Source organism: Bufo bufo, chromosome 5 (assembly GCF_905171765.1).
Source record: "Bufo bufo chromosome 5, aBufBuf1.1, whole genome shotgun sequence".
NCBI classification, from domain to species: Eukaryota; Metazoa; Chordata; class Amphibia; order Anura; family Bufonidae; genus Bufo; species Bufo bufo.
In genome coordinates this window covers 565,948,277-565,973,837 of record NC_053393.1, presented here as the reverse complement: position 1 = coordinate 565,973,837, position 25,561 = coordinate 565,948,277, and the positions used below count along the sequence as shown (strand labels likewise).

Genomic DNA, 25,561 nt, shown 5'->3' with positions numbered 1-25,561 from the left:
GACACGTGATGAAGAATGCAGCCCCCAGTAATGACAAAGGCTTACTCTCCATACAGTATAAATAAGGTTTATTTTACAGGTAACAACAGTAATATCATTAACGCATTGGTGCCACGAGAGCCTGCCACGTGTAGTCTTTCATGTTTTATGTACTGTTAGTCTGGTCTTGGTCAAACAGAGCCATAGCGAGGTGAACCCGGGAGCCCAGGGCCTCCAGATTGCTGAGCACGCATCGGTGATAGCTCTCGCTGGAGAGGTGGGTGCTGCACTTCTTCAGTGAGAATCTCTGCACCAGCGCCGGCTCCAGTGCCCTAAAGACATGGAGCTCCGAGTGACGCAGAAAGAAATCCAGCAGCTCTATGTCACCATTGTCCTCATCCTCCTCCCCCTGAACTTCTGCCGCCATCCGGCTTCTAGCTCTCATGAAGTCTGAGTTATAGAAGCAGCATTCCGAGGAAGAGAGGCGGTCAAAATGTCCATCGCGCAGGAATTCCGCAGACTGCGGGACAGAGAAGCCTTGACGTGAAACATCCGGGCTGTACTCCTGATAGTGGACAGGAGAAAACACCTGCCAAGCACCGATGGCGTTCATCCGGCAGTGGTTCAGTGCCTCCGTCGTCACCTCACTCCACACACTGACAAGAAAGAAGAGCGTGTCCACCGAGTGTTTCTTAGACACCACCTCCATGAGGCGCACCTGAGATGGTAGCTCTGTGCGGACGCTGGACACCTCCAGGCGGAGGAACGGATAACGCTTCTCCAGCTCTGCTAACATGCTGCGCACCTCCTCATACACATCCTGCTCCTGCCCAGATGAGCTCACGTCATATACAAGTAGTACTGTGAGGGCCACATTCTCCTGAGGGTCAAGAAGGCTGGTCGCAAAGGCATCGAGAAAACCTGCAATATGGCTGGTGTCAGAAGGCATTAAAGGTAACACTAGCTGGACTCTCGTGGCTTCCGTCACATACGGCATGGGAAGAATCTCCACAAGACTCAGAGGGCGCAAAAGGCTAAGGCGCTTGGTTATCACCCCAACATGACCTCTTTCAGTGGTGGCCTCCAGCAAAAGGTCCAATGTGTATTCCATCCCCCTTGTGGGATCAAAGCGTCTGTACCCATTGAGCAGCCGACGCTTTCTGAAGTGCAGCCATGGAAGGTAGCGCTGATTGAGCTGGTCCAGTGCTTCCTCCAGGACCTGCTGAACGTCCAGCAGCCACACACCCTGCAGAGGACACTTGGGGGCACCATCCGGGCAGGAGAACGTGTGCATCTCTGTGAAATATTCCCAAGTCAACAAATCAAAACGAGAAGTTGGAGTGAAGGGTGGATTCACACCAATTGGCCATAAGAGACCAGCACCGCCATCTGGGGTAAAGGAAGAAAGATTCCGGATCTCGCCCTGAAACAAAGCAGTCAGATAGTTATCCAGTGTAAACACAGCCGAATCTCCGACTTCCATTAGGAGAACTGGTGTCAGACATGATGTAGACTAGGCGGAGTTCATTCAGGTTTAGCATTTACCTTTCTTACTTCTCCACAATATTAAGGAGGTTTTCTGGGAGTACAATACTGATGGTCTGTTCTCAGGAGAGGTGACCCGTATCTGGCTTGTGGGGGTCTGACTCCTGGCACCCCCGGTGATCAGCTGTTTGAAGAGGTTCTGGCGAGTGCTGCGGCCTCCTCACACAGCGCCATACATCTGATGGTGGCTGTGCTTGGTACTGAGCAGCACATAGGTCGTGTGACCGACGAATGTGATGTCACTGGCCTAGGAGGAGGCCTCTTCAAACCGCTGATCGGCAAGGGTGCAGGAGTCAGATTGCCACCAATCACTGATGAGGACATCCTGAGAACAGTGAGAACAGGCCATCAACAATGTACTAACGGAGAACCCTTTAAACTGTTCTGAAAGGCACAGCGTAACGTGAGACGATAACTGACAAATGTCATCAAGAACAAGACAAGGGAGACAGACGAAGAAGAAAACTGATAAAGTCACCATATATAGGACAGGTAGAGGGCGGCACGGGCCACGTGGCACAGGCCGGGGACGGTACACAAAGTACAGGTAGGGGGTGGTACAGTACATGTAGTACTGGTAGGGGGTGGTACAGTACATGTAGTACTGGTAGGGGGTGGTACAGTACATGTAGTACAGGTGGGGGTGGTACAGTACATGTAGTACAGGTAGGGGGTGGTACAGTACATGTAGTACTGGTAGGGGGTGGTACAGTACATGTAGTACTGGTAGAGGTTGGTACAGTACATGTAGTACAGGTAGGGGGTGGTACAGTACATGTAGTACAGGTAGGGGGTGGTACAGTACATGCAGTACAGGTAGGGGGTGGTACAGTACATGCAGTACAGGTAGGGGGCGGTACAGTACATGTAGTACTGGTAGAGGGCGGTACAGTACATGTAGTACTGGTAGAGGGCGGTACAGTACATGTAGTACAGGTAGGGGGTGGTACAGTACATGTAGTACTGGTAGAGGGTGGTACAGTACATGTAGTACTGGTAGAGGGTGGTACAGTACATGTAGTACAGGTAGAGGTTGGTACAGTACATGCAGTACAGGTAGGGGGTGGTACAGTACATGTAGTACAGGTAGGGGGCGGTACAGTACATGTAGTACAGGTAGGGGGTGGTACAGTACATGTAGTACAGGTAGGGGGTGGTACAGTACATGTAGTACAGGTAGGGGGTGGTACAGTACATGTAGTACAGGTAGGGGGTGGTACAGTACATGCAGTACAGGTAGGGGGTGGTACAGTACATGCAGTACAGGTAGAGGTTGGTACAGTACACGTAGTACAGGTAGGGGGTGGTACAGTACATGTAGTACAGGTAGGGGGTGGTACAGTACACGTAGTACAGGTAGGGGGCGGTACAGTACATGTAGTACAGGTAGGGGGTGGTACAGTACACGTAGTACAGGTAGGGGGCGGTACAGTACACGTAGTACAGGTAGGGGGCGGTACAGTACATGTAGTACAGGTAGGGGGTGGTACAGTACATGCAGTACAGGTAGAGGTTGGTACAGTACACGTAGTACAGGTAGGGGGCGATACAGAACACGTAGTACAGGTAGGGGGCGGTACAGAACACTTAGTACAGGTAGGGGGTGGTACAGTACACGTAGTACAGGTAGGGGGCGGTACAGTACATGTAGTACAGGTAGGGGGTGGTACAGTACATGCAGTACAGGTAGAGGTTGGTACAGTACACGTAGTACAGGTAGGGGGCGATACAGAACACGTAGTACAGGTAGGGGGCGGTACAGAACACTTAGTACAGGTAGGGGGTGGTACAGTACATGCAGTACAGGTAGAGGTTGGTACAGTACACGTAGTACAGGTAGGGGGCGGTACAGTACAGGTAGGGGGCGGTACAGTACACGTAGTACAGGTAGGGGGCGGTACAGAACACGTAGTACAGGTAGGGGGCGGTACAGAACACTTAGTACAGGTAGGGGGTGGTACAGTACATGCAGTACAGGTAGAGGTTGGTACAGTACACGTAGTACAGGTAGGGGGCGGTACAGTACACGTAGTACAGGTAGGGGGCGGTACAGTACACGTAGTACAGGTAGGGGGCGGTACAGAACACGTAGTACAGGTAGGGGGCGGTACAGTACACGTAGTACAGGTAGGGGGCGGTACAGAACACTTAGTACAGGTAGGGGGCGGTACAGAACATGTAGTACAGCTAGGGGTGGTGCTTGAATAATACGGCCCCCTGTTTTTCTAAACTGGTTGAAGGCTCACGTGGCACCTCAGCCCTCACATCTCAGTCTCCGTTATTTGGGGGGGGTGGGGGGGGGGGCATCAGCTTTCCGTCTCCTCCCATATAAAAACATAAAGTAGGGGAACAAAGGAACAAAAGAGAAAAATTGAGGAAGAGTAAGGAGCAGCCGTTACCTGGAGCCGCTGGATCCTGCGGTACGACCAGCGCATTCTTATCTGGCTGAGCTTACGCTGAAGCTTGTACACCAACGTGGCCTCCCTGACCGGATACACCGAGAGCGCAGAGCCCAGCGAGGCCTCATCCAAATTCTCTATGTCTGCATTTCTGGGAAGATCATAGGAAACAAACCGCAGGCCCTAGAACAGAAGTGAAGAAGAAGGGAGACATTTAAAAAAAATGTGACCTACCACTATGGACTGCTGTCCGGGAGGTGGTGACCTACCACTATGGACTGCTGTCCGGGAGGTGGTGACCTACCACTATGGACTGCTGTCCGGGAGGTGGTGACCTACCACTATGGACTGCTGTCCGGGAGGTGGTGACCTACCACTATGGACTGCTGTCCGGGAGGTGGTGACCTACCACTATGGACTGCTGTCCGGGAGGTGGTGACCTACCACTATGGACTGCTGTCCGGGAGGTGGTGACCTACCACTATGGACTGCTGTCCGGGAGGTGGTGACCTACCACTATGGACTGCTGTCCGGGAGGTGGTGACCTACCACTATGGACTGCTGTCCGGGAGGTGGTGACCTACCACTATGGACTGCTGTCCGGGAGGTGGTGACCTACCACTATGGACTGCTGTCCGGGAGGTGGTGACCTACCACTATGGACTGCTGTCCGGGAGGTGGTGACCTACCACTATGGACTGCTGTCCGGGAGGTGGTGACCTACCACTATGGACTGCTGTCCGGGAGGTGGTGACCTGCCACTATGGACTGCTGTCCGGGAGGTGGTGACCTGCCACTATGGACTGCTGTCCGGGAGGTGGTGACCTGCCACTATGGACTGCTGTCCGGGAGGTGGTGACCTGCGACTATGGACTGCTGTCCGGGAGGTGGTGACCTGCGACTATGTACTGCTGTCCGGGAGGTGGTGACCTACCACTATGGACTGCTGTCCGGGAGGTGGTGACCTACCACTATGGACTGCTGTCCGGGAGGTGGTGACCTACCACTATGGACTGCTGTCCGGGAGGTGGTGACCTACCACTATGGACTGCTGTCCGGGAGGTGGTGACCTACCACTATGGACTGCTGTCCGGGAGGTGGTGACCTACCACTATGGACTGCTGTCCGGGAGGTGGTGACCTACCACTATGGACTGCTGTCCGGGAGGTGGTGACCTACCACTATGGACTGCTGTCCGGGAGGTGGTGACCTACCACTATGGACTGCTGTCCGGGAGGTGGTGACCTACCACTATGGACTGCTGTCCGGGAGGTGGTGACCTACCACTATGGACTGCTGTCCGGGAGGTGGTGACCTACGACTATGGACTGCTGTCCGGGAGGTGGTGACCTATGACTATGGACTGCGGTCTGAGAGATGGGAACCTATGACTATAGGTTGCTGTCCGGGAGGTGGGAACCTATGACTATGGACTGCTGTCCGGGAGGTGGTGACCTATGACTATGGACTGCGGTCTGAGAGATGGGAACCTATGACTATAGGTTGCTGTCCGGGAGGTGGGAACCTATGACTATGGACTGCTGTCCGGGAGGGGGTGACCTATGACTATGGACTGCGGTCTGAGAGATGGGAACCTATGACTATAGGTTGCTGTCCGGGAGGTGGGAACCTATGACTATGGACTGCTGTCCGGGAGGGGGTGACCTATGACTATGGACTGCGGTCTGAGAGATGGGAACCTATGACTATAGGTTGGTGTCCGGGAGGTGGGAACCTATGACTATGGACTGCTGTCCGGGAGGGGGTGACCTATGACCATGGGTTGCTGTCCGGGAGGTGGTGACCTATGACCATGGGTTGCTGTCCGGGAGGTGGTGACCTATGACCATGGGTTGCTGTCCGGGAGGTGGTGACCTATGACCCATGTGGGTTCTCATACATCCACACTCATGATTGTAGTCAAACTCTTAGGTCCTCTTTTACGTTCATTACCTGAAACTCTGCTACACAGGCAATGCCCAGTGTGTCCTGCAGGCAGCGTCCCAACCATTCATCTGGCCTGGAACTCAAAATATCAGAGCGACAGAAATCCAAATGTGGCCCCAGGCTGAGGAGAAGGGCCCTGGAGAGAAGATATCCAGAGACCCCATGACAGTACCTCCAACCTTCCTGGCCTCCTATGAACTCCATGGGTCGGCCAATGTAGACAGCGGGCCCTGGGCTCAGGTGACTGACAAAGTCCTGCAGGTGGAAGCCATTGGTGAAGGTGTCATCCTGGGCGACGTAGAACCAGTCATATGTGGACAGAAGGTGAGTCTCCATGTACCGCAGGCTGTGATACATCACCCACACCGGCCTCTCATCTCCGTGGGACACCACTTCCATTCCTGAGGGCACCTTAGGGCCTCGGGCCCCTGTGAAAAACATTAAGCGGCTTACATGAGCCGAAAGAGTCCGATTCACAGCCACAGCGAGGGAATTCAGGGTGGAGCGGGAAGACAGGATGACCACCGAGAGGCGCTCTCTGAAGCCAAGCTCTGACTGGATGTAGCGGGTCCTGTGGGGACATCAGGAGGTGACACATCAATGACAGAATACGGGTACAACCCCCAACCCTGCCTGTACAAGGAGGCACCACGAGGAAATGCCTCCCCCTCCCCACACCAGTCCTGCCTGTACAAGGAGGCACCATGAGGAAATGCCTCCCCCTCCCCACACCAGTCCTGCCTATACAAGGAGGCACCATGAGGAAATGCCTCCCATTCCCCACACCAGTCCTGCCTGTACAAGGAGGCACCATGAGGAAATGCCTCCCCCTCCCCACACCAGTCCTGCCTGTACAAGGAGGCACCATGAGGAAATGCCTCCCCCTCCCCACACCAGTCCTGCCTATACAAGGAGGCACCATGAGGAAATGCCTCCCATTCCCCACACCAGTCCTGCCCGTACAAGGAGGCACCATGAGGAAATGCCTCCCCCTCCCCACACCAGTCCTGCCTGTACAAGGAGGCACCATGAGGAAATGCCTCCCATTCCCCACACCAGTCCTGCCCGTACAAGGAGGCACCATGAGGAAATGCCTCCCCCTCCCCACACCAGTCCTGCCCATACAAGGAGGCACCATGAGGAAATGCCTCCCATTCCCCACACCAGTCCTGCCCGTACAAGGAGGCACCATGAGGAAATGCCTCCCCCTCCCCACACCAGTCCTGCCAGTACAAGGAGGCACCATGAGGAAATGCCTCCCCCTCCCCACACCAGTCCTGCCTGTACAAGGAGGCACCATGAGGAAATGCCTCCCCCTCCCCACACCAGTCCTGCCTGTACAAGGAGGCACCATGAGGAAATGCCTCCCATTCCCCACACCAGTCCTGCCTGTACAAGGAGGCACCATGAGGAAATGCCTCCCCCTCCCCACACCAGTCCTGCCTGTACAAGGAGGCCCCACGAGGAAATGCCTCCCCCTCCCCACACCAGTCCTGCCTATACAAGGAGGCACCATGAGGAAATGCCTCCCATTCCCCACACCAGTCCTGCCTGTACAAGGAGGCACCATGAGGAAATGCCTCCCCCTCCCCACACCAGTCCTGCCTGTACAAGGAGGCCCCACGAGGAAATGCCTCCCCCTCCCCACACCAGTCCTGCCTATACAAGGAGGCACCATGAGGAAATGCCTCCCATTCCCCACACCAGTCCTGCCTGTACAAGGAGGCACCATGAGGAAATGCCTCCCCCTCCCCACACCAGTCCTGCCAGTACAAGGAGGCACCATGAGGAAATGCCTCCCCCTCCCCACACCAGTCCTGCCTGCACAAGGAGGCACCATGAGGAAATGCCTCCCCCTCCCCACACCAGTCCTGCCTGTACAAGGAGGCACCATGAGGAAATGCCTCCCCCTCCCCACACCAGTCCTGCCTGTACAAGGAGGCACCATGAGGAAATGCCTCCCCCTCCCCACACCAGTCCTGCCTGTACAAGGAGGCACCACGAGGAAATGCCTCCCCCTCCCCACACCAGTCCTGCCTGTACAAGGAGGCCCCACGAGGAAATGCCTCCCCCTCCCCACACCAGTCCTGCCTGTACAAGGAGGCACCATGAGGAAATGCCTCCCCCTCCCCACACCAGTCCTGCCTGTACAAGGAGGCACCATGAGGAAATGCCTCCCCCTCCCCACACCAGTCCTGCCTGTACAAGGAGGCACCATGAGGAAATGCCTCCCCCTCCCCACACCAGTCCTGCCTGTACAAGGAGGCCCCACGAGGAAATGCCTCCCCCTCCCCACACCAGTCCTGCCTGTACAAGGAGGCACCACGAGGAAATGCCTCCCCCTCCCCACACCAGTCCTGCCTGTACAAGGAGGCACCATGAGGAAATGCCTCCCCCTCCCCACACCAGTCCTGCCTGTACAAGGAGGCACCATGAGGAAATGCCTCCCCCTCCCCACACCAGTCCTGCCAGTACAAGGAGGCACCATGAGGAAATGCCTCCCCCTCCCCACACCAGTCCTGCCTGTACAAGGAGGCACCATGAGGAAATGCCTCCCATTCCCCACACCAGTCCTGCCTGTACAAGGAGGCACCATGAGGAAATGCCTCCCCCTCCCCACACCAGTCCTGCCTGTACAAGGAGGCCCCACGAGGAAATGCCTCCCCCTCCCCACACCAGTCCTGCCTGTACAAGGAGGCCCCACGAGGAAATGCCTCCCCCTCCCCACACCAGTCCTGCCTGTACAAGGAGGCACCACGAGGAAATGCCTCCCATTCCCCACACCAGTCCTGCCTGTACAAGGAGGCACCATGAGGAAATGCCTCCCCCTCCCCACACCAGTCCTGCCTGTACAAGGAGGCACCACGAGGAAATGCCTCCCCCTCCCCACACCAGTCCTGCCTGTACAAGGAGGCACCACGAGGAAATGCCTCCCCCTCCCCACACCAGTCCTGCCTGTACAAGGAGGCACCATGAGGAAATGCCTCCCCCTCCCCACACCAGTCCTGCCAGTAAAAGGAGGCACCATGAGGAAATGCCTCCCCCTCCCCACACCAGTCCTGCCTGTACAAGGAGGCACCATGAGGAAATGCCTCCCCCTCCCCACACCAGTCCTGCCTGCACAAGGAGGCACCACGAGGAAATGCCTCCCATTCCCCACACCAGTCCTGCCTGTACAAGGAGGCACCATGAGGAAATGCCTCCCATTCCCCACACCAGTCCTGCCTGTACAAGGAGGCACCACGAGGAAATGCCTCCCCCTCCCCACACCAGTCCTGCCTGTACAAGGAGGCCCCACGAGGAAATGCCTCCCCTCCCCACACCAGTCCTGCCTGTACAAGGAGGCACCATGAGGAAATGCCTCCCCCTCCCCACACCAGTCCTGCCTGTACAAGGAGGCCCCACGAGGAAATGCCTCCCATTCCCCACACCAGTCCTGCCCGTACAAGGAGGCCCCACGAGGAAATGCCTCCCCCTCCCCACACCAGTCCTGCCTGTACAAGGAGGCACCATGAGGAAATGCCTCCCCCTCCCCACACCAGTCCTGCCTGTACAAGGAGGCACCACGAGGAAATGCCTCCCCCTCCCCACACCAGTCCTGCCTATACAAGGAGGCACCATGAGGAAATGCCTCCCATTCCCCACACCAGTCCTGCCTGTACAAGGAGGCACCATGAGGAAATGCCTCCCATTCCCCACACCAGTCCTGCCTGTACAAGGAGGCCCCACGAGGAAATGCCTCCCCCTCCCCACACCAGTCCTGCCTATACAAGGAGGCACCATGAGGAAATGCCTCCCATTCCCCACACCAGTCCTGCCTGTACAAGGAGGCACCATGAGGAAATGCCTCCCATTCCCCACACCAGTCCTGCCTGTACAAGGAGGCCCCACGAGGAAATGCCTCCCCCTCCCCACACCTCACTTTCAATTTCTTGGGGAAAGAGAGAAGCGGCGCCCACTCAAACGTCACACTTCAAAAAGAACGCAGCACGCCGTATCGCTCTTAGCCTTCATTTACAAACCTGCATCGTCACCTCCGGCCTCCAGGAGCAGCCTCCTGTCCTGTGCTCATAGAATGCCAACAGCATCAGCCTCCACATCCCGAGCAGCCTCCTGTCCTGATTGAATGCCAGCAGCCTCAGCCTCAACATCCAGAGCAGTCTCCCGTCCTGTACTGATCAGGATGTGGAGGCTGAAGCTTCCGGCATTCTATCAGGACAGGACAGGAGGCTGCTCGGGATGTGGAGGCTGAAGCTTCCGGCATTCTATCAGGACAGGAGGCTGCTGGGGATGTGGAGGCTGAAGCTGCAGCATTCTATCAGGACAGGAGGCTGCTCGGGATGTGGAGGCTGAAGCTTCCGGCATTCTATCAGGACAGGACAGGAGGCTGCTGGGGATGTGGAGGCTGAAGCTGCCGGCATTCTATCAGGACAGGAGGCTGCTAGGGATGTGGAGGCTGAAGCTGCCGGCATTCTATCAGGACAGGAGGCTGCTGGGGATGTGGAGGCTGAAGCTGCCGGCATTCTATCAGGACAGGACAGGAGGCTGCTCGGGATGTGGAGGCTGAAGCTGCCGGCATTCTATCAGGACAGGACAGGAGGCTGCTCGGGATGTGGAGGCTGAAGCTGCAGCATTCTATCAGGACAGGACAGGAGGCTGCTGGGGATGTGGAGGCTGAAGCTGCCGGCATTCTATCAGGACAGGACAGGAGGCTGAATTTTCAGCATTCTATCAGGACAGGACAGGAGGCTGCTGGGGATGTGGAGGCTGAAGCTGCAGCATTCTATCAGGACAGGACAGGAGGCTGAAGCTGCAGCATTCTATCAGGACAGGACAGGAGGCTGCTCGGGATGTGGAGGCTGAAGCTGCAGCATTCTATCAGGACAGGACAGGAGGCTGCTGGGGATGTGGAGGCTGAAGCTGCCGGCATTCTATCAGGACAGGAGGCTGAAGCTGTGCTCCTTGTGAAGTGTGATGTTCAGTGGGCGCTGCTTCTCTCGGTCTCCATGTTTGTAGGTGGGGTCTTCGGTGCAGCCTCATCTCTCACTGTGCCCCCGGCTGTCATCCTACAACAGGGGCCCCACAGGCCGCACACCCACCTCCTGACAGAGCGCCCCTGATGCACCCGCTGTCATCCTACCACGGGGGCCCCACAGGCCGCACACCCACCTCCTGACAGAGCGCCCCTGATGCACCCGCTGTCATCCTACCACGGGGGCCCCACAGGCCGCACACCCACCTCCTGACAGAGCGCCCCTGATGCACCCGCTGTCATCCTACCACGGGGGCCCCACAGGCCGCACACCCACCTCCTGACAGAGCGCCCCTGATGCACCCGCTGTCATCCTACCACGGGGGCCCCACAGGCCGCACACCCACCTCCTGACAGAGCACCCCTGATGCACCCGCTGTCATCCTACCACAGGGGCCCCACAGGCCGCACACCCACCTCCTGACAGAGCGCCCCTGATGCACCCGCTGTCATCCTACCACGGGGGCCCCACAGGCCGCACACCCACCTCCTGACAGAGCGCCCCTGATGCACCCGCTGTCATCCTACCACGGGGGCCCCACAGGCCGCACACCCACCTCCTGACAGAGCGCCCCTGATGCACCCGCTGTCATCCTACCACGGGGGCCCCACAGGCCGCACACCCACCTCCTGACAGAGCGCCCCTGATGCACCCGCTGTCATCCTACCACGGGGGCCCCACAGGCCGCACACCCACCTCCTGACAGAGCGCCCCTGATGCACCCGCTGTCATCCTACCACGGGGGCCCCACAGGCCGCACACCCACCTCCTGACAGAGCGCCCCTGATGCACCCCACTGTCATCCTACCACAGGGGCCCCACAGGCCGCACACCCACCTCCTGACAGAGCACCCCTGATGCACCCGCTGTCATCCTACCACGGGGGCCCCACAGGCCGCACACCCACCTCCTGACAGAGCGCCCCTGATGCCCCCCGCTGTCATCCTACCACAGGGGCCCCACAGGTCGCACACCCACCTCCTGACAGAGCACCCCTGATGCCCCCCGCTGTCATCCTACCACAGGGGCCCCACAGGCCGCACACCCACCTCCTGACAGAGCGCCCCTGATGCCCCCCGCTGTCATCCTACCACAGGGGCCCCACAGGCCGCACACCCACCTCCTGACAGAGCGCCCCTGATGCACCCCGCTGTCATCCTACCACGGGGGCCCCACAGGCCGCACACCCACCTCCTGACAGAGCGCCCCTGATGCACCCCGCTGTCATCCTACCACGGGGGCCCCACAGGCCGCACACCCACCTCCTGACAGAGCGCCCCTGATGCACCCCACTGTCATCCTACCACAGGGGCCCCACAGGCCGCACACCCACCTCCTGACAGAGCACCCCTGATGCACCCGCTGTCATCCTACCACAGGGGGCCCCACAGGCCGCACACCCACCTCCTGACAGAGCGCCCCTGATGCACCCCACTGTCATCCTACCACAGGGGCCCCACAGGCCGCACACCCACCTCCTGACAGAGCACCCCTGATGCACCCGCTGTCATCCTACCACAGGGGCCCCACAGGCCGCACACCCACCTCCTGACAGAGCGCCCCTGATGCACCCGCTGTCATCCTACCACAGGGGCCCCACAGACCGCACACCCACGCCCCTGATGCCCCCGGCTGTCATCCTACAACAGGGGCCCCACAGGCCGCACACCCACCTCCTGACAGAGCGCCCCTGATGCACCCGCTGTCATCCTACCACGGGGGCCCCACAGGCCGCACACCCACCTCCTGACAGAGCGCCCCTGATGCACCCGCTGTCATCCTACCACGGGGGCCCCACAGGCCGCACACCCACCTCCTGACAGAGCGCCCCTGATGCACCCGCTGTCATCCTACCACGGGGGCCCCACAGGCCGCACACCCACCTCCTGACAGAGCGCCCCTGATGCACCCGCTGTCATCCTACCACGGGGGCCCCACAGGCCGCACACCCACCTCCTGACAGAGCACCCCTGATGCACCCGCTGTCATCCTACCACAGGGGCCCCACAGGCCGCACACCCACCTCCTGACAGAGCGCCCCTGATGCACCCGCTGTCATCCTACCACGGGGGCCCCACAGGCCGCACACCCACCTCCTGACAGAGCGCCCCTGATGCACCCGCTGTCATCCTACCACGGGGGCCCCACAGGCCGCACACCCACCTCCTGACAGAGCGCCCCTGATGCACCCGCTGTCATCCTACCACGGGGGCCCCACAGGCCGCACACCCACCTCCTGACAGAGCGCCCCTGATGCACCCGCTGTCATCCTACCACGGGGGCCCCACAGGCCGCACACCCACCTCCTGACAGAGCGCCCCTGATGCACCCGCTGTCATCCTACCACGGGGGCCCCACAGGCCGCACACCCACCTCCTGACAGAGCGCCCCTGATGCACCCCACTGTCATCCTACCACAGGGGCCCCACAGGCCGCACACCCACCTCCTGACAGAGCACCCCTGATGCACCCGCTGTCATCCTACCACAGGGGCCCCACAGGCCGCACACCCACCTCCTGACAGAGCGCCCCTGATGCCCCCCGCTGTCATCCTACCACAGGGGCCCCACAGGTCGCACACCCACCTCCTGACAGAGCACCCCTGATGCCCCCCGCTGTCATCCTACCACAGGGGCCCCACAGGCCGCACACCCACCTCCTGACAGAGCGCCCCTGATGCCCCCCGCTGTCATCCTACCACAGGGGCCCCACAGGCCGCACACCCACCTCCTGACAGAGCGCCCCTGATGCCCCCCGCTGTCATCCTACCACGGGGGCCCCACAGGCCGCACACCCACCTCCTGACAGAGCGCCCCTGATGCACCCCGCTGTCATCCTACCACGGGGGCCCCACAGGCCGCACACCCACCTCCTGACAGAGCGCCCCTGATGCACCCGCTGTCATCCTACCACGGGGGCCCCACAGGCCGCACACCCACCTCCTGACAGAGCGCCCCTGATGCACCCCACTGTCATCCTACCACAGGGGCCCCACAGGCCGCACACCCACCTCCTGACAGAGCACCCCTGATGCACCCGCTGTCATCCTACCACAGGGGGCCCCACAGGCCGCACACCCACCTCCTGACAGAGCGCCCCTGATGCACCCCACTGTCATCCTACCACAGGGGCCCCACAGACCGCACACCCACCTCCTGACAGAGCACCCCTGATGCACCCGCTGTCATCCTACCACAGGGGCCCCACAGGCCGCACACCCACCTCCTGACAGAGCGCCCCTGATGCACCCGCTGTCATCCTACCACAGGGGCCCCACACCCACCTCCTGACAGAGCGCCCCTGATGCCCCCCGCTGTCATCCTACCACAGGGGCCCCACAGGCCGCACACCCACCTCCTGACAGAGCGCCCCTGATGCACCCGCTGTCATCCTACCACGGGGGCCCCACAGGCCGCACACCCACCTCCTGACAGAGCGCCCCTGATGCACCCGCTGTCATCCTACCACAGGGGGCCCCACAGGCCGCACACCCACCTCCTGACAGAGCGCCCCTGATGCACCCGCTGTCATCCTACCACAGGGGGCCCCACAGGCCGCACACCCACCTCCTGACAGAGCGCCCCTGATGCACCCCACTGTCATCCTACCACAGGGGGCCCCACAGGCCGCACACCCACCTCCTGACAGAGCGCCCCTGATGCACCCCACTGTCATCCTACCACAGGGGGCCCCACAGGCCGCACACCCACCTCCTGACAGAGCGCCCCTGATGCACCCGCTGTCATCCTACCACGGGGGCCCCACAGGCCGCACACCCACCTCCTGACAGAGCGCCCCTGATGCACCCCACTGTCATTCTACCACGGGGGCCCCACAGGCCACACACCCACCTCCTGACAGAGCGCCCCTGATGCACCCGCTGTCATCCTACCACGGGGGCCCCACAGGCCGCACACCCACCTCCTGACAGAGCGCCCCTGATGCACCCGCTGTCATCCTACCACGGGGGCCCCACAGGCCGCACACCCACCTCCTGACAGAGCGCCCCTGATGCACCCGCTGTCATCCTACCACGGGGGCCCCACAGGCCGCACACCCACCTCCTGACAGAGCACCCCTGATGCACCCGCTGTCATCCTACCACGGGGGCCCCACAGACCGCACACCCACGCCCCTGATGCACCCGCTGTCATCCTACCACGGGGGCCCCACAGGCCGCACACCCACATCCTGACAGGGCGCCCCTGATGCACCCGCTGTCATCCTACCACAGGGGCCCCACAGGCCGCACACCCACATCCTGACAGGGCGCCCCTGATGCACCCGCTGTCATCCTACCACGGGGGCCCCACAGGCCGCACACCCACCTCCTGACAGAGCACCCCTGATGCACCCGCTGTCATTCTACCACAGGGGCCCCACAGGCCCCACACCCACCTCCTGACAGAGCACCCCTGATGCCCCCGCTGTCATCCTACCACAGGGGCCCCACAGGCCGCACACCCACCTCCTGACAGAGCGCCCCTGATGCACCCGCTGTCATCCTACCACAGGGGCCCCACAGGCCGCACACCCACCTCCTGACAGAGCACCCCTGATGCACCCGCTGTCATCCTACCACAGGGGCCCCACAGGCCGCACACCCACCTCCTGACAGAGCGCCCCTGATGCACCCGCTGTCATCCTACCACGGGGGCCCCACACCCACCTCCTGACAGTGCGCCCCTGATGCACCCGCTGTCATCCTACCACGGGGGCCCCACACCCACCTCCTGACAGTGCGCCCCTGATGCACCCGCTGTCATCCTACCACGGGGGCCCCACACCCACCTCCTGACAGAGCGCCCCTGATGCCCCCCGCTGTCATCCTACCACGGGGGCCCCACACCCACCTCCTGACAGAGCGCCCCTGATGCACCCCACTGTCATCCTACCACGGGGGCCCCACAGGCCGCACACCCACCTCCTGACAGAGCGCCCCTGATGCACCCCGCTGTCATCCTACCACGGGGGCCCCACAGGCCGCACACCCACCTCCTGACAGAGCGCCCCTGATGCACCCGCTGTCATCCTACCACGGGGGCCCCACAGGCCGCACACCCACCTCCTGACAGAGCGCCCCTGATGCACCCCACTGTCATCCTACCACGGGGGCCCCACAGGTCGCACACCCACCTCCTGACAGAGCGCCCCTGATGCACCCCGCTGTCATCCTACCACAGGGGCCCCACAGGTCGCACACCCACCTCCTGACAGAGCGCCCCTGATGCACCCGCTGTCATCCTACCACAGGGGCCCCACAGGCCGCACACCCACCTCCTGACAGAGCACCCCTGATGCCCCCCGCTGCCCCCCGCTGTCATCCTACCACAGGGGCCCCACAGGCCGCACACCCACCTCCTGACAGAGCGCCCCTGATGCACCCCACTGTCATCCTACCACAGGGGGCCCCACAGGCCGCACACCCACCTCCTGACAGAGCGCCCCTGATGCACCCGCTGTCATCCTACCACGGGGGCCCCACAGGCCGCACACCCCCCTCCTGACAGAGCGCCCCTGATGCACCCGCTGTCATCCTACCACAGGGGGCCCCACAGGCCGCACACCCACCTCCTGACAGAGCGCCCCTGATGCACCCGCTGTCATCCTACCACAGGGGGCCCCACAGGCCGCACACCCACCTCCTGACAGAGCGCCCCTGATGCACCCCACTGTCATCCTACCACAGGGGGCCCCACAGGCCGCACACCCACCTCCTGACAGAGCGCCCCTGATGCACCCCCCTGTCATTCTACCACGGGGGCCCCACAGGCCACACACCCACCTCCTGACAGAGCGCCCCTGATGCACCCGCTGTCATCCTACCACGGGGGCCCCACAGGCCGCACACCCACCTCCTGACAGAGCGCCCCTGATGCACCCGCTGTCATCCTACCACGGGGGCCCCACAGGCCGCACACCCACCTCCTGACAGAGCGCCCCTGATGCACCCGCTGTCATCCTACCACGGGGGCCCCACAGGCCGCACACCCACCTCCTGACAGAGCACCCCTGATGCACCCGCTGTCATCCTACCACGGGGGCCCCACAGGCCGCACACCCACATCCTGACAGGGCGCCCCTGATGCACCCGCTGTCATCCTACCACGGGGGCCCCACAGGCCGCACACCCACCTCCTGACAGAGCACCCCTGATGCACCCGCTGTCATTCTACCACAGGGGCCCCACAGGCCCCACACCCACCTCCTGACAGAGCACCCCTGATGCCCCCGCTGTCATCCTACCACAGGGGCCCCACAGGCCGCACACCCACCTCCTGACAGAGCGCCCCTGATGCACCCGCTGTCATCCTACCACAGGGGCCCCACAGGCCGCACACCCACCTCCTGACAGAGCACCCCTGATGCACCCGCTGTCATCCTACCACAGGGGCCCCACAGGCCGCACACCCACCTCCTGACAGAGCGCCCCTGATGCACCCGCTGTCATCCTACCACAGGGGCCCCACACCCACCTCCTGACAGTGCGCCCCTGATGCACCCGCTGTCATCCTACCACGGGGGCCCCACACCCACCTCCTGACAGTGCGCCCCTGATGCACCCGCTGTCATCCTACCACGGGGGCCCCACACCCACCTCCTGACAGAGCGCCCCTGATGCCCCCCGCTGTCATCCTACCACGGGGGCCCCACACCCACCTCCTGACAGAGCGCCCCTGATGCACCCCACTGTCATCCTACCACGGGGGCCCCACAGGCCGCACACCCACCTCCTGACAGAGCGCCCCTGATGCACCCCGCTGTCATCCTACCACGGGGGCCCCACAGGCCGCACACCCACCTCCTGACAGAGCGCCCCTGATGCACCCGCTGTCATCCTACCACGGGGGCCCCACAGGCCGCACACCCACCTCCTGACAGAGCGCCCCTGATGCACCCCACTGTCATCCTACCACGGGGGCCCCACAGGTCGCACACCCACCTCCTGACAGAGCGCCCCTGATGCACCCCGCTGTCATCCTACCACAGGGGCCCCACAGGTCGCACACCCACCTCCTGACAGAGCGCCCCTGATGCACCCGCTGTCATCCTACCACAGGGGCCCCACAGGCCGCACACCCACCTCCTGACAGAGCGCCCCTGATGCACCCCACTGTCATCCTACCACGGGGGCCCCACAGGTCGCACACCCACCTCCTGACAGAGCGCCCCTGATGCACCCCGCTGTCATCCTACCACAGGGGCCCCACAGGTCGCACACCCACCTCCTGACAGAGCGCCCCTGATGCACCCGCTGTCATCCTACCACAGGGGCCCCACAGGCCGCACACCCACCTCCTGACAGAGCACCCCTGATGCCCCCCGCTGTCATCCTACCACAGGGGCCCCACAGGCCGCACACCCACCTCCTGACAGAGCGCCCCTGATGCACCCGCTGTCATCCTACCACAGGGGCCCCACACCCACCTCCTGACAGAGCGCCCCTGATGCACCCGCTGTCATCCTACCACGGGGGCCCCACAGGCCGCACACCCACCTCCTGACAGAGCACCCCTGATGCACCCGCTGTCATCCTACCACGGGGGCCCCACACCCACCTCCTGACAGAGCGCCCCTGATGCACCCGCTGTCATCCTACCACGGGGGCCCCACAGGCCGCACACCCACCTCCTGACAGAGCGCCCCTCATGCACCCGCTGTCATCCTACCACGGGGGCCCCACAGGCCGCACACCCACGCCCCTGATGCACCCGCTGTCATCCTACCACGGGGGCCCCACAGGTCGCACACCCACCTCCTGACAGAGCGCCCCTCATGCACTCGCTGTCATCCTACCACGGGGGCCCCACAGGCCGCACACCCACCTCCTGACAGAGCGCCCCTGATGCACCCGCTGTCATCCTACCACGGGGGCCCCACACCCACCTCCTGACAGAGCGCCCCTGATGCACCCGCTGTCATCCTACCACGGGGGCCCCACACCCACCTCCTGACAGAGCACCCCTGATGCCCCCCGCTGTCATCCTACCACGGGGGCCCCACAGGCCGCACACCCACCTCCTGACAGAGCACCCCTGATGCACCCGCTGTCATCCTACCACGGGGGCCCCACACCCACCTCCTGACAGAGCGCCCCTGATGCACCCGCTGTCATCCTACCACGGGGGCCCCACACCCACCTCCTGACAGAGCGCCCCTGATGCACCCGCTGTCATCCTACCACGGGGGCCCCACACCCACCTCCTGACAGTGCGCCCCTGATGCACCCGCTGTCATCCTACCACGGGGGCCCCACACCCACCTCCTGACAGTGCGCCCCTGATGCACCCGCTGTCATCCTACCACGGGGGCCCCACACCCACCTCCTGACAGAGCGCCCCTGATGCCCCCCGCTGTCATCCTACCACGGGGGCCCCACACCCACCTCCTGACAGAGCGCCCCTCATGCACCCGCTGTCATCCTACCACGGGGGCCCCACAGGCCGCACACCCACCTCCTGACAGAGCGCCCCTGATGCCCCCCGCTGTCATCCTACCACGGGGGCCCCACAGGCCGCACACCCACCTCAGCACCTTCTTGTGTGGAGCGCGTGGCTTATGACCATATGGAATAATTCGGGGTTTCAGGTCATGTATGGGGGCGCCCCGCTGGTCTGGCTGTAGTCCGAGGAGATTGTCCGCACAGGGGGCTTCTTCTTCCTGGATCCACGAGACCCTCAGGAGGCTCAGGCTGCAGCCTATGGACAGGCCCAGGATGAGGGGCAGCGCCGGGCGCAGGAGCCCCAGCAGGAACGGGTAAAGTCTGGGACCCATCCTGTGCTGCAAGAGAAGGACACACAGGACCATGAGACCACCCGAGGTGCAGGAGAATCTGGGGGCCACGCAGAGCGCTGGAGAGTGGCCCCACAGGGTTCACAGCCCTCAGCAGTGTGGGGGCCCCAACACCACCTCACATTACAGAGATGTCAGTGGGGCCCTCAGCAGTGTGGGGGCCACATACCAAGGAGGTGAATACCACCAGGCTAACTGCCGGGACAGGGGCCACAACCAGCGGCACGGTCTACGTCTCGCGGACCCCCAGTATAATAGTAGGTACAGATGATGGGGGTGATGATGAGACATCAGAGACGACAACGTTACCTGTGACCCCGAGAGCGAAGAGCAACATCACCGCCTGCAAGAGAGAGGAGCAGGGTCACCCCAGTACACACCTCACTGGGACCAGTGCAACCGCCATCACCTGCCGTCCTTCCCCTCCTCCTGGCCTCCCTCACCTCCAGTCCTTCCCTGGCCTCCCATCGATTCCTGGCCTCCCTCAACTTCAATCCTTCCCCGTCCTTCCCTGGCCTCCCTCACCTTCAGTCCTTCCCTGGCCTCCCATCGATTCCTGGCCTCCCTCACCTCCAGCCTCCTGTCCTCCCTCAACTTCAATCCTTCCCCGTCCTCCCGTCGTTTCCTGGCCTCCCTCACCATCAGTCTCCTGTCCTTCCCTGGCCTCCCTCACCTTCAGTCTCTCCCTGTCCTCCAGCCTCCTGTCTTTCCTCACCTCCAGCCTCCCGTACGTCCCCAGCCTCCCGTCCTTGCTCATCCTCTGTCCTTCCCCGGCCTCCCTCATCTTCAGCATCCCGTCCTTCCTCATCTTCAGCATCCCGTCCTTCCCTGGACTCCCTCACCCTCCATCCTTCCCTGGCCTCCCTCACCCTCCATCCTTCCCTGGCCTCACTCACCCTCCATCCTTTCCTGGCCTCCCTCACCCTCCATCCTTCCCTGGCTTCCCTCACCCTCCATCCTTCCCTGGCCTCCCTCACCTCCAGTCTCTCCCCGTCCTTCCCTGGCCTCCCTCACTTCCAGTCTCTCCCCGTCCTTCCCTGGCCTCCCTCACCTGCAGCCTGCCATCCTTCCCCGGCCTCCCTCACCTGCAGCCTCCCGACCTTCCCCGGCCTCCCTCACCTGCAGCCTCCCGTCCTCCCTCACCTGCAGCCTCCCATCCTTCCCCGGCCTCCCTCACCTGCAGCCTCCCGCCCTCCCCCGGCCTCCCTCACCTGCAGCCTCCGGTCCTCCCCCTGCCTCCCTCACCTGCAGCCTGCCATCTTTCCCTGGCCTCCCTCACCTGCAGCCTCCCATCCTTCCCCGGCCTCCCTCACCTGCAGCCTGCCATCCTTCCCCGGCCTCCCTCACCTGCAGCCTGCCATCCTTCCCCGGCCTCCCTCACCTGCAGCCTGCCATCCTTCCCCAGCCTCCCTCACCCTCCATCCTTCCCTGGCCTCACTCACCTCCAGCCTCCCTCACCCTCCATCCTCCCCCGGCCTCCCTCACCTGCAGCCTGCCATCCTTCCCCGGCCTTCGTTCCTCCCTCATCCTTCCCTGGCCTCCCTCACCCTCCATCCTTCCCCGGCCTCCCTCACCTACAGCCTCCCGGCCTCCCCCACTTGCAGCCTGCCATCCTTCCCCGGCCTCCCTCACCCTCCATTCTTTCCCGGCCTCCCTCACCTGCAGCCTCCCATCCTTCCCCGGCCTCCCTCACCTGCAGCCTGCCATCCTTCCCCGGCCTCCCTCCTTCCCTGGCCTCACTCACCTCCAGCCTCCCTCACCCTCCATCCTTCCGGCCTCCCCCGGCCTCCCTCACCTGCAGCCTGCCATCCTTCCCCAGCCTCCCTCACCTGCAGCCTGCCATCCACCCGGCCTCCCTCACCCTCCCTCCTTCCCTGGCCTCACTCACCCTCCATCCTTCCCTGGCCACCCTCACCCTCCATCCTTCCCCGGCCACCCTCACCTACAGCCTCCCGGCCTCCCCCACCTGCAGCCTGCCATCCTTCCCCGCCCCTGATGCACCCGCTGTCATCCTACCACGGGGGCCCCACACCCACCTCCTGACAGTGCGCCCCTGATGCACCCGCTGTCATCCTACCACGGGGGCCCCACACCCACCTCCTGACAGAGCGCCCCTGATGCCCCCCGCTGTCATCCTACCACGGGGGCCCCACACCCACCTCCTGACAGAGCGCCCCTCATGCACCCGCTGTCATCCTACCACGGGGGCCCCACAGGCCGCACACCCACCTCCTGACAGAGCGCCCCTGATGCCCCCCGCTGTCATCCTACCACGGGGGCCCCACAGGCCGCACACCCACCTCAGCACCTTCTTGTGTGGAGCGCGTGGCTTATGACCATATGGAATAATTCGGGGTTTCAGGTCATGTATGGGGGCGCCCCGCTGGTCTGGCTGTAGTCCGAGGAGATTGTCCGCACAGGGGGCTTCTTCTTCCTGGATCCACCTACAGCCTCCCGGCCTCCCCCACTTGCAGCCTGCCATCCTTCCCCGGCCTCCCTCACCCTCCATTCTTTCCCGGCCTCCCTCACCTGCAGCCTCCCATCCTTCCCCGGCCTCCCTCACCTGCAGCCTGCCATCCTTCCCCGGCCTCCCTCCTTCCCTGGCCTCACTCACCTCCAGCCTCCCTCACCCTCCATCCTTCCGGCCTCCCCCGGCCTCCCTCACCTGCAGCCTGCCATCCTTCCCCAGCCTCCCTCACCTGCAGCCTGCCATCCACCCGGCCTCCCTCACCCTCCCTCCTTCCCTGGCCTCACTCACCCTCCATCCTTCCCTGGCCACCCTCACCCTCCATCCTTCCCCGGCCACCCTCACCTACAGCCTCCCGGCCTCCCCCACCTGCAGCCTGCCATCCTTCCCCGGCCTCCTCACCCTCCATTCTTTCCCGGCCTCCCTCACCTGCAGCCTCCCATCCTTCCCCAGCCTCCCTCACCTGCAGCCTGCCATCCTTCCCTGGCCTCACTCACCTCCAGCCTCCCTCACCCTCCATCCTTCCCCGGCCTCCCTCACCTGCAGCCTCCCCCGGCCTCCCTCACCTGCAGCCTGCCATCCTTCCCCAGCCTCCCTCACCTGCAGCCTGCCATCCTTCCCCGGCCTCCGGTCCTCCCTCACCCTCCCTCCCTCCTTCCCCGGCCTCCGGTCCTCCCTCACCCTCCCTCCATCCCTGGCCTCACTCACCTCCAGCCTCCCTCACCCTCCATCCTTCCCCGGCCTCCCTCACCTGCAGCCTCCCGGCCTCCCTCACCTGCAGCCTGCCATCCTTCCCCAGCCTCCCTCACCTGCAGCCTGCCATCCTTCCCCGGCCTCCCTCACCCTCCCTCCTTCCCTGGCCTCACTCACCTCCAGCAGCCTCCCTCACCCTCCATCCTTCCCTGGCCACCCTCACCCTCCATCCTTCCCCGGCCTCCCTCACCTACAGCCTCCCATCCTTCCCCAGCCTCCCTCACCTGCAGCCTGCCATCCTTCCCCGGCCTCCCTCACCCTCCCTCCTTCCCTGGCCTCACTCACCTCCAGCCTCCCTCACCCTCCATCCTTCCCTGGCCACCCTCACCCTCCATCCTTCCCCGGCCTCCCTCACCTACAGCCTCCTGGCCTCCCCCACCTGCAGCCTGCCATCCTTCCCCGGCCTCCCTCACCCTCCATTCTTTCCCGGCCTCCCTCACCTGCAGCCTCCCATCCTTCCCCAGCCTCCCTCACCTGCAGCCTGCCATCCTTCCCTGGCCTCCCTCATCCTCCCTGGCCTCACTCACCTCCAGCCTCCCTCACCATCCATCCTTCCCTGGCCTCCCTCACCTGCAGCCTCCCGGCCTCCCCCGGCCCCACTCACCTGCAGCCTGCCATCCTTCCCCAGCCTCCCTCACCTGCAGCCTGCCATCCTTCCCCGGCCTCCGGTCCTCCCTCACCCTCCCTCCCTCCTTCCCCGGCCTCCGGTCCTCCCTCACCCTCCCTGGCCTCACTCACCTCCAGCCTCCCTCACCCTCCATCCTTCCCCGGCCTCCCTCACCTGCAGCCTGCCATCCTTCCCCAGCCTCCCTCACCTGCAGCCTGCCATCCTTCCCCGGCCTCCGGTCCTCCCTCCCTGGCCTCACTCACCTCCAGCCTCCCTCACCCTCCATCCTTCCCCGGTCTCCCTCACCTGCATCCTTCCCTGGCCTCCCTCACCTGCAGCCTGCCATCCTTCCCCAGCCTCCCTCACCTGCAGCCTGCCATCCTTCCCCAGCATCCGGTCCTCCCTCACCCTCCCTCCCTCCCTCCTTCCCCGGCCTCCGGTCCTCCCTCACCCTCCCTCCTTCCCTGGCCTCACTCACCTCCAGCCTCCCTCACCCTCCATCCTTCCCCGGCCTCCCTCACCTGCAGCCTCCCGGCCTCCCTCACCTGCAGCCTGCCATCCTTCCCCAGCCTCCCTCACCTGCAGCCTGCCATCCTTCCCCGGCCTCCCACACCCTCCCTCCTTCCCTGGCCTCACTCACTTCCAGCCTCCCTCACCCTCCATCCTTCCCTGGCCACCCTCACCCTCCATCCTTCCCCGGCCTCCCTCACCTGGCCTCCCTCACCTGCAGCCTGCCATCCTTCCCCGGCCTCCGGTCCTCCCTCACTCTCCCTCCCTGGCCTCACTCACCTCCAGCCTCCCTCACCCTCCATCCTTCCCCGGCCTCCCTCACCCTCCATCCTTCCCCGGCCTCCCTCACCCTCCATCCTTCCCCGGCTTCCCTCACCCTCCATCCTCCCCCGGCCTCCCTCACCCTCCATCCTCCCCCGGCCTCCCTCACCTGCAGCCTGCCATCCTTCCCCGGCCTCCGGTCCTCCCTTACTCTCCCTCCCTGGCCTCACTCACCTCCAGCCTCCCTCACCCTCCATCCTCCCCCGGCCTCCCTCACCCTCCATCCTCCCCCGGCCTCCCTCACCCTCCATCCTTCCCCGGCCTCCCTCACCCTCCATCCTTCCCCGGCCTCCCTCACCCTCCATCCTTCCCCGGCCTCCCTCACCTGCAGCCTTCCCCGGCCTCCCTCACCTGCAGCCTGCCATCCTTCCCCGGCCTCCGGTCCTCCCTCACTCTCCCTCCCTGGCCTCACTCACCTCCAGCCTCCCTCACCCTCCATCCTTCCCCGGCCTCCCTCACCCTCCATCCTTCCCCGGCCTCCCTCACCCTCCATCCTTCCCCGGCCTCCCTCACCTGCAGCCTTCCCCGGCCTCCCTCACCTGCAGCCTGCCATCCTTCCCCGGCCTCCGCTCGGCTCCCGTCTTCTGTACATGACAAATAATAACAGTAAACGGCAGGTCACATGATCGCAGCTCTGTCCCCGCCCCCAGCTGCCGTGTTCTGTTCTTTATAATAAAGCTTGTTTAAAGAGAAAGCCAGAATCATAGAGAAGGGAAAGGGCTAGAAGGACTCCTGGGAGACCACGTGGTCTGAGGTTATGACGTCAGGCGGGAAGTGTAGGGACAGTACTGTACCCCTCACCTGTTAGTAATAGTATTAACCCCCCATCACAATAATACTACCCCCCTCCGTGAAAACACTATTACCCCCCCCACACACACAGCCAGATAATACTATTACCCCTCACACCCTGATAATACTATTACCCCACACCGCCCTGATAATAATACTACCCCCCGCCCTGATAATAGTACTATTACCCCTCACACACCCTGATAATAATACTATTACCCCTCACACACCCTGATAATAATACTAACCCCCTCCCTGATAATAATACTATTACCCCACACCGCCCTGATAATAATACTACCCCCGCCCTGATAATAATACTATTACCCCCACACAAACCCTGATAATAATACTATTAACCCCCCCGCCCTGATAATAATACTATTAACCCAACACCATAATAATAATTCAACCC

The 25,561-nt window shown here is 62.7% G+C and overlaps 1 protein-coding gene across 7 annotated transcripts; it reads right to left on the bottom strand.

Moving 5' to 3' along the window:
- Positions 1 to 45: 45 nt before the first annotated feature.
- LOC121000967 (chondroitin sulfate glucuronyltransferase-like) lies at positions 46 to 25,020 on the bottom strand. 7 transcript variants are annotated; one of them, XM_040431803.1, is made up of 6 exons: positions 24,894 to 25,020; positions 20,006 to 20,039; positions 19,431 to 19,684; positions 5,877 to 6,441; positions 3,924 to 4,106; positions 46 to 1,402 (listed from the first exon to the last, which is right to left on the bottom strand). In XM_040431803.1, the coding sequence occupies exons 3-6, from the start codon at positions 19,676 to 19,678 to the stop codon at positions 146 to 148; spliced, it is 2,253 nt and encodes a 750-aa protein (XP_040287737.1). In that variant the 5' UTR covers positions 19,679 to 19,684; positions 20,006 to 20,039; positions 24,894 to 25,020; the 3' UTR covers positions 46 to 145. The 7 variants fall into 7 exon arrangements, with proteins under 7 accessions (XP_040287737.1, XP_040287741.1, XP_040287740.1 ...); XM_040431807.1 differs by lacking the exon at positions 24,894 to 25,020 and adding an exon at positions 23,357 to 23,378; XM_040431806.1 differs by lacking the exon at positions 24,894 to 25,020 and adding an exon at positions 22,764 to 22,801.
- Positions 25,021 to 25,561: the final 541 nt, after the last annotated feature.

Excerpts from the sequence above, each read along its gene's own strand:
- LOC121000967 (XM_040431803.1), bottom strand. The coding sequence starts at position 19,678 with ATGGGTCCCAGACTTTACCCGTTCCTGCTGGGGCTCCTGCGCCCGGCG. Across the intron at positions 6,442-19,430 it reads CCACACAAGAAGGTGCTGAG|GACCCGCTACATCCAGTCAG; the intron begins GTGGGTGTGCGG and ends ATGTCCCCACAG. Across the intron at positions 4,107-5,876 it reads CCTGTGTAGCAGAGTTTCAG|GGCCTGCGGTTTGTTTCCTA; the intron begins GTAATGAACGTA and ends CTTCTGTTCTAG.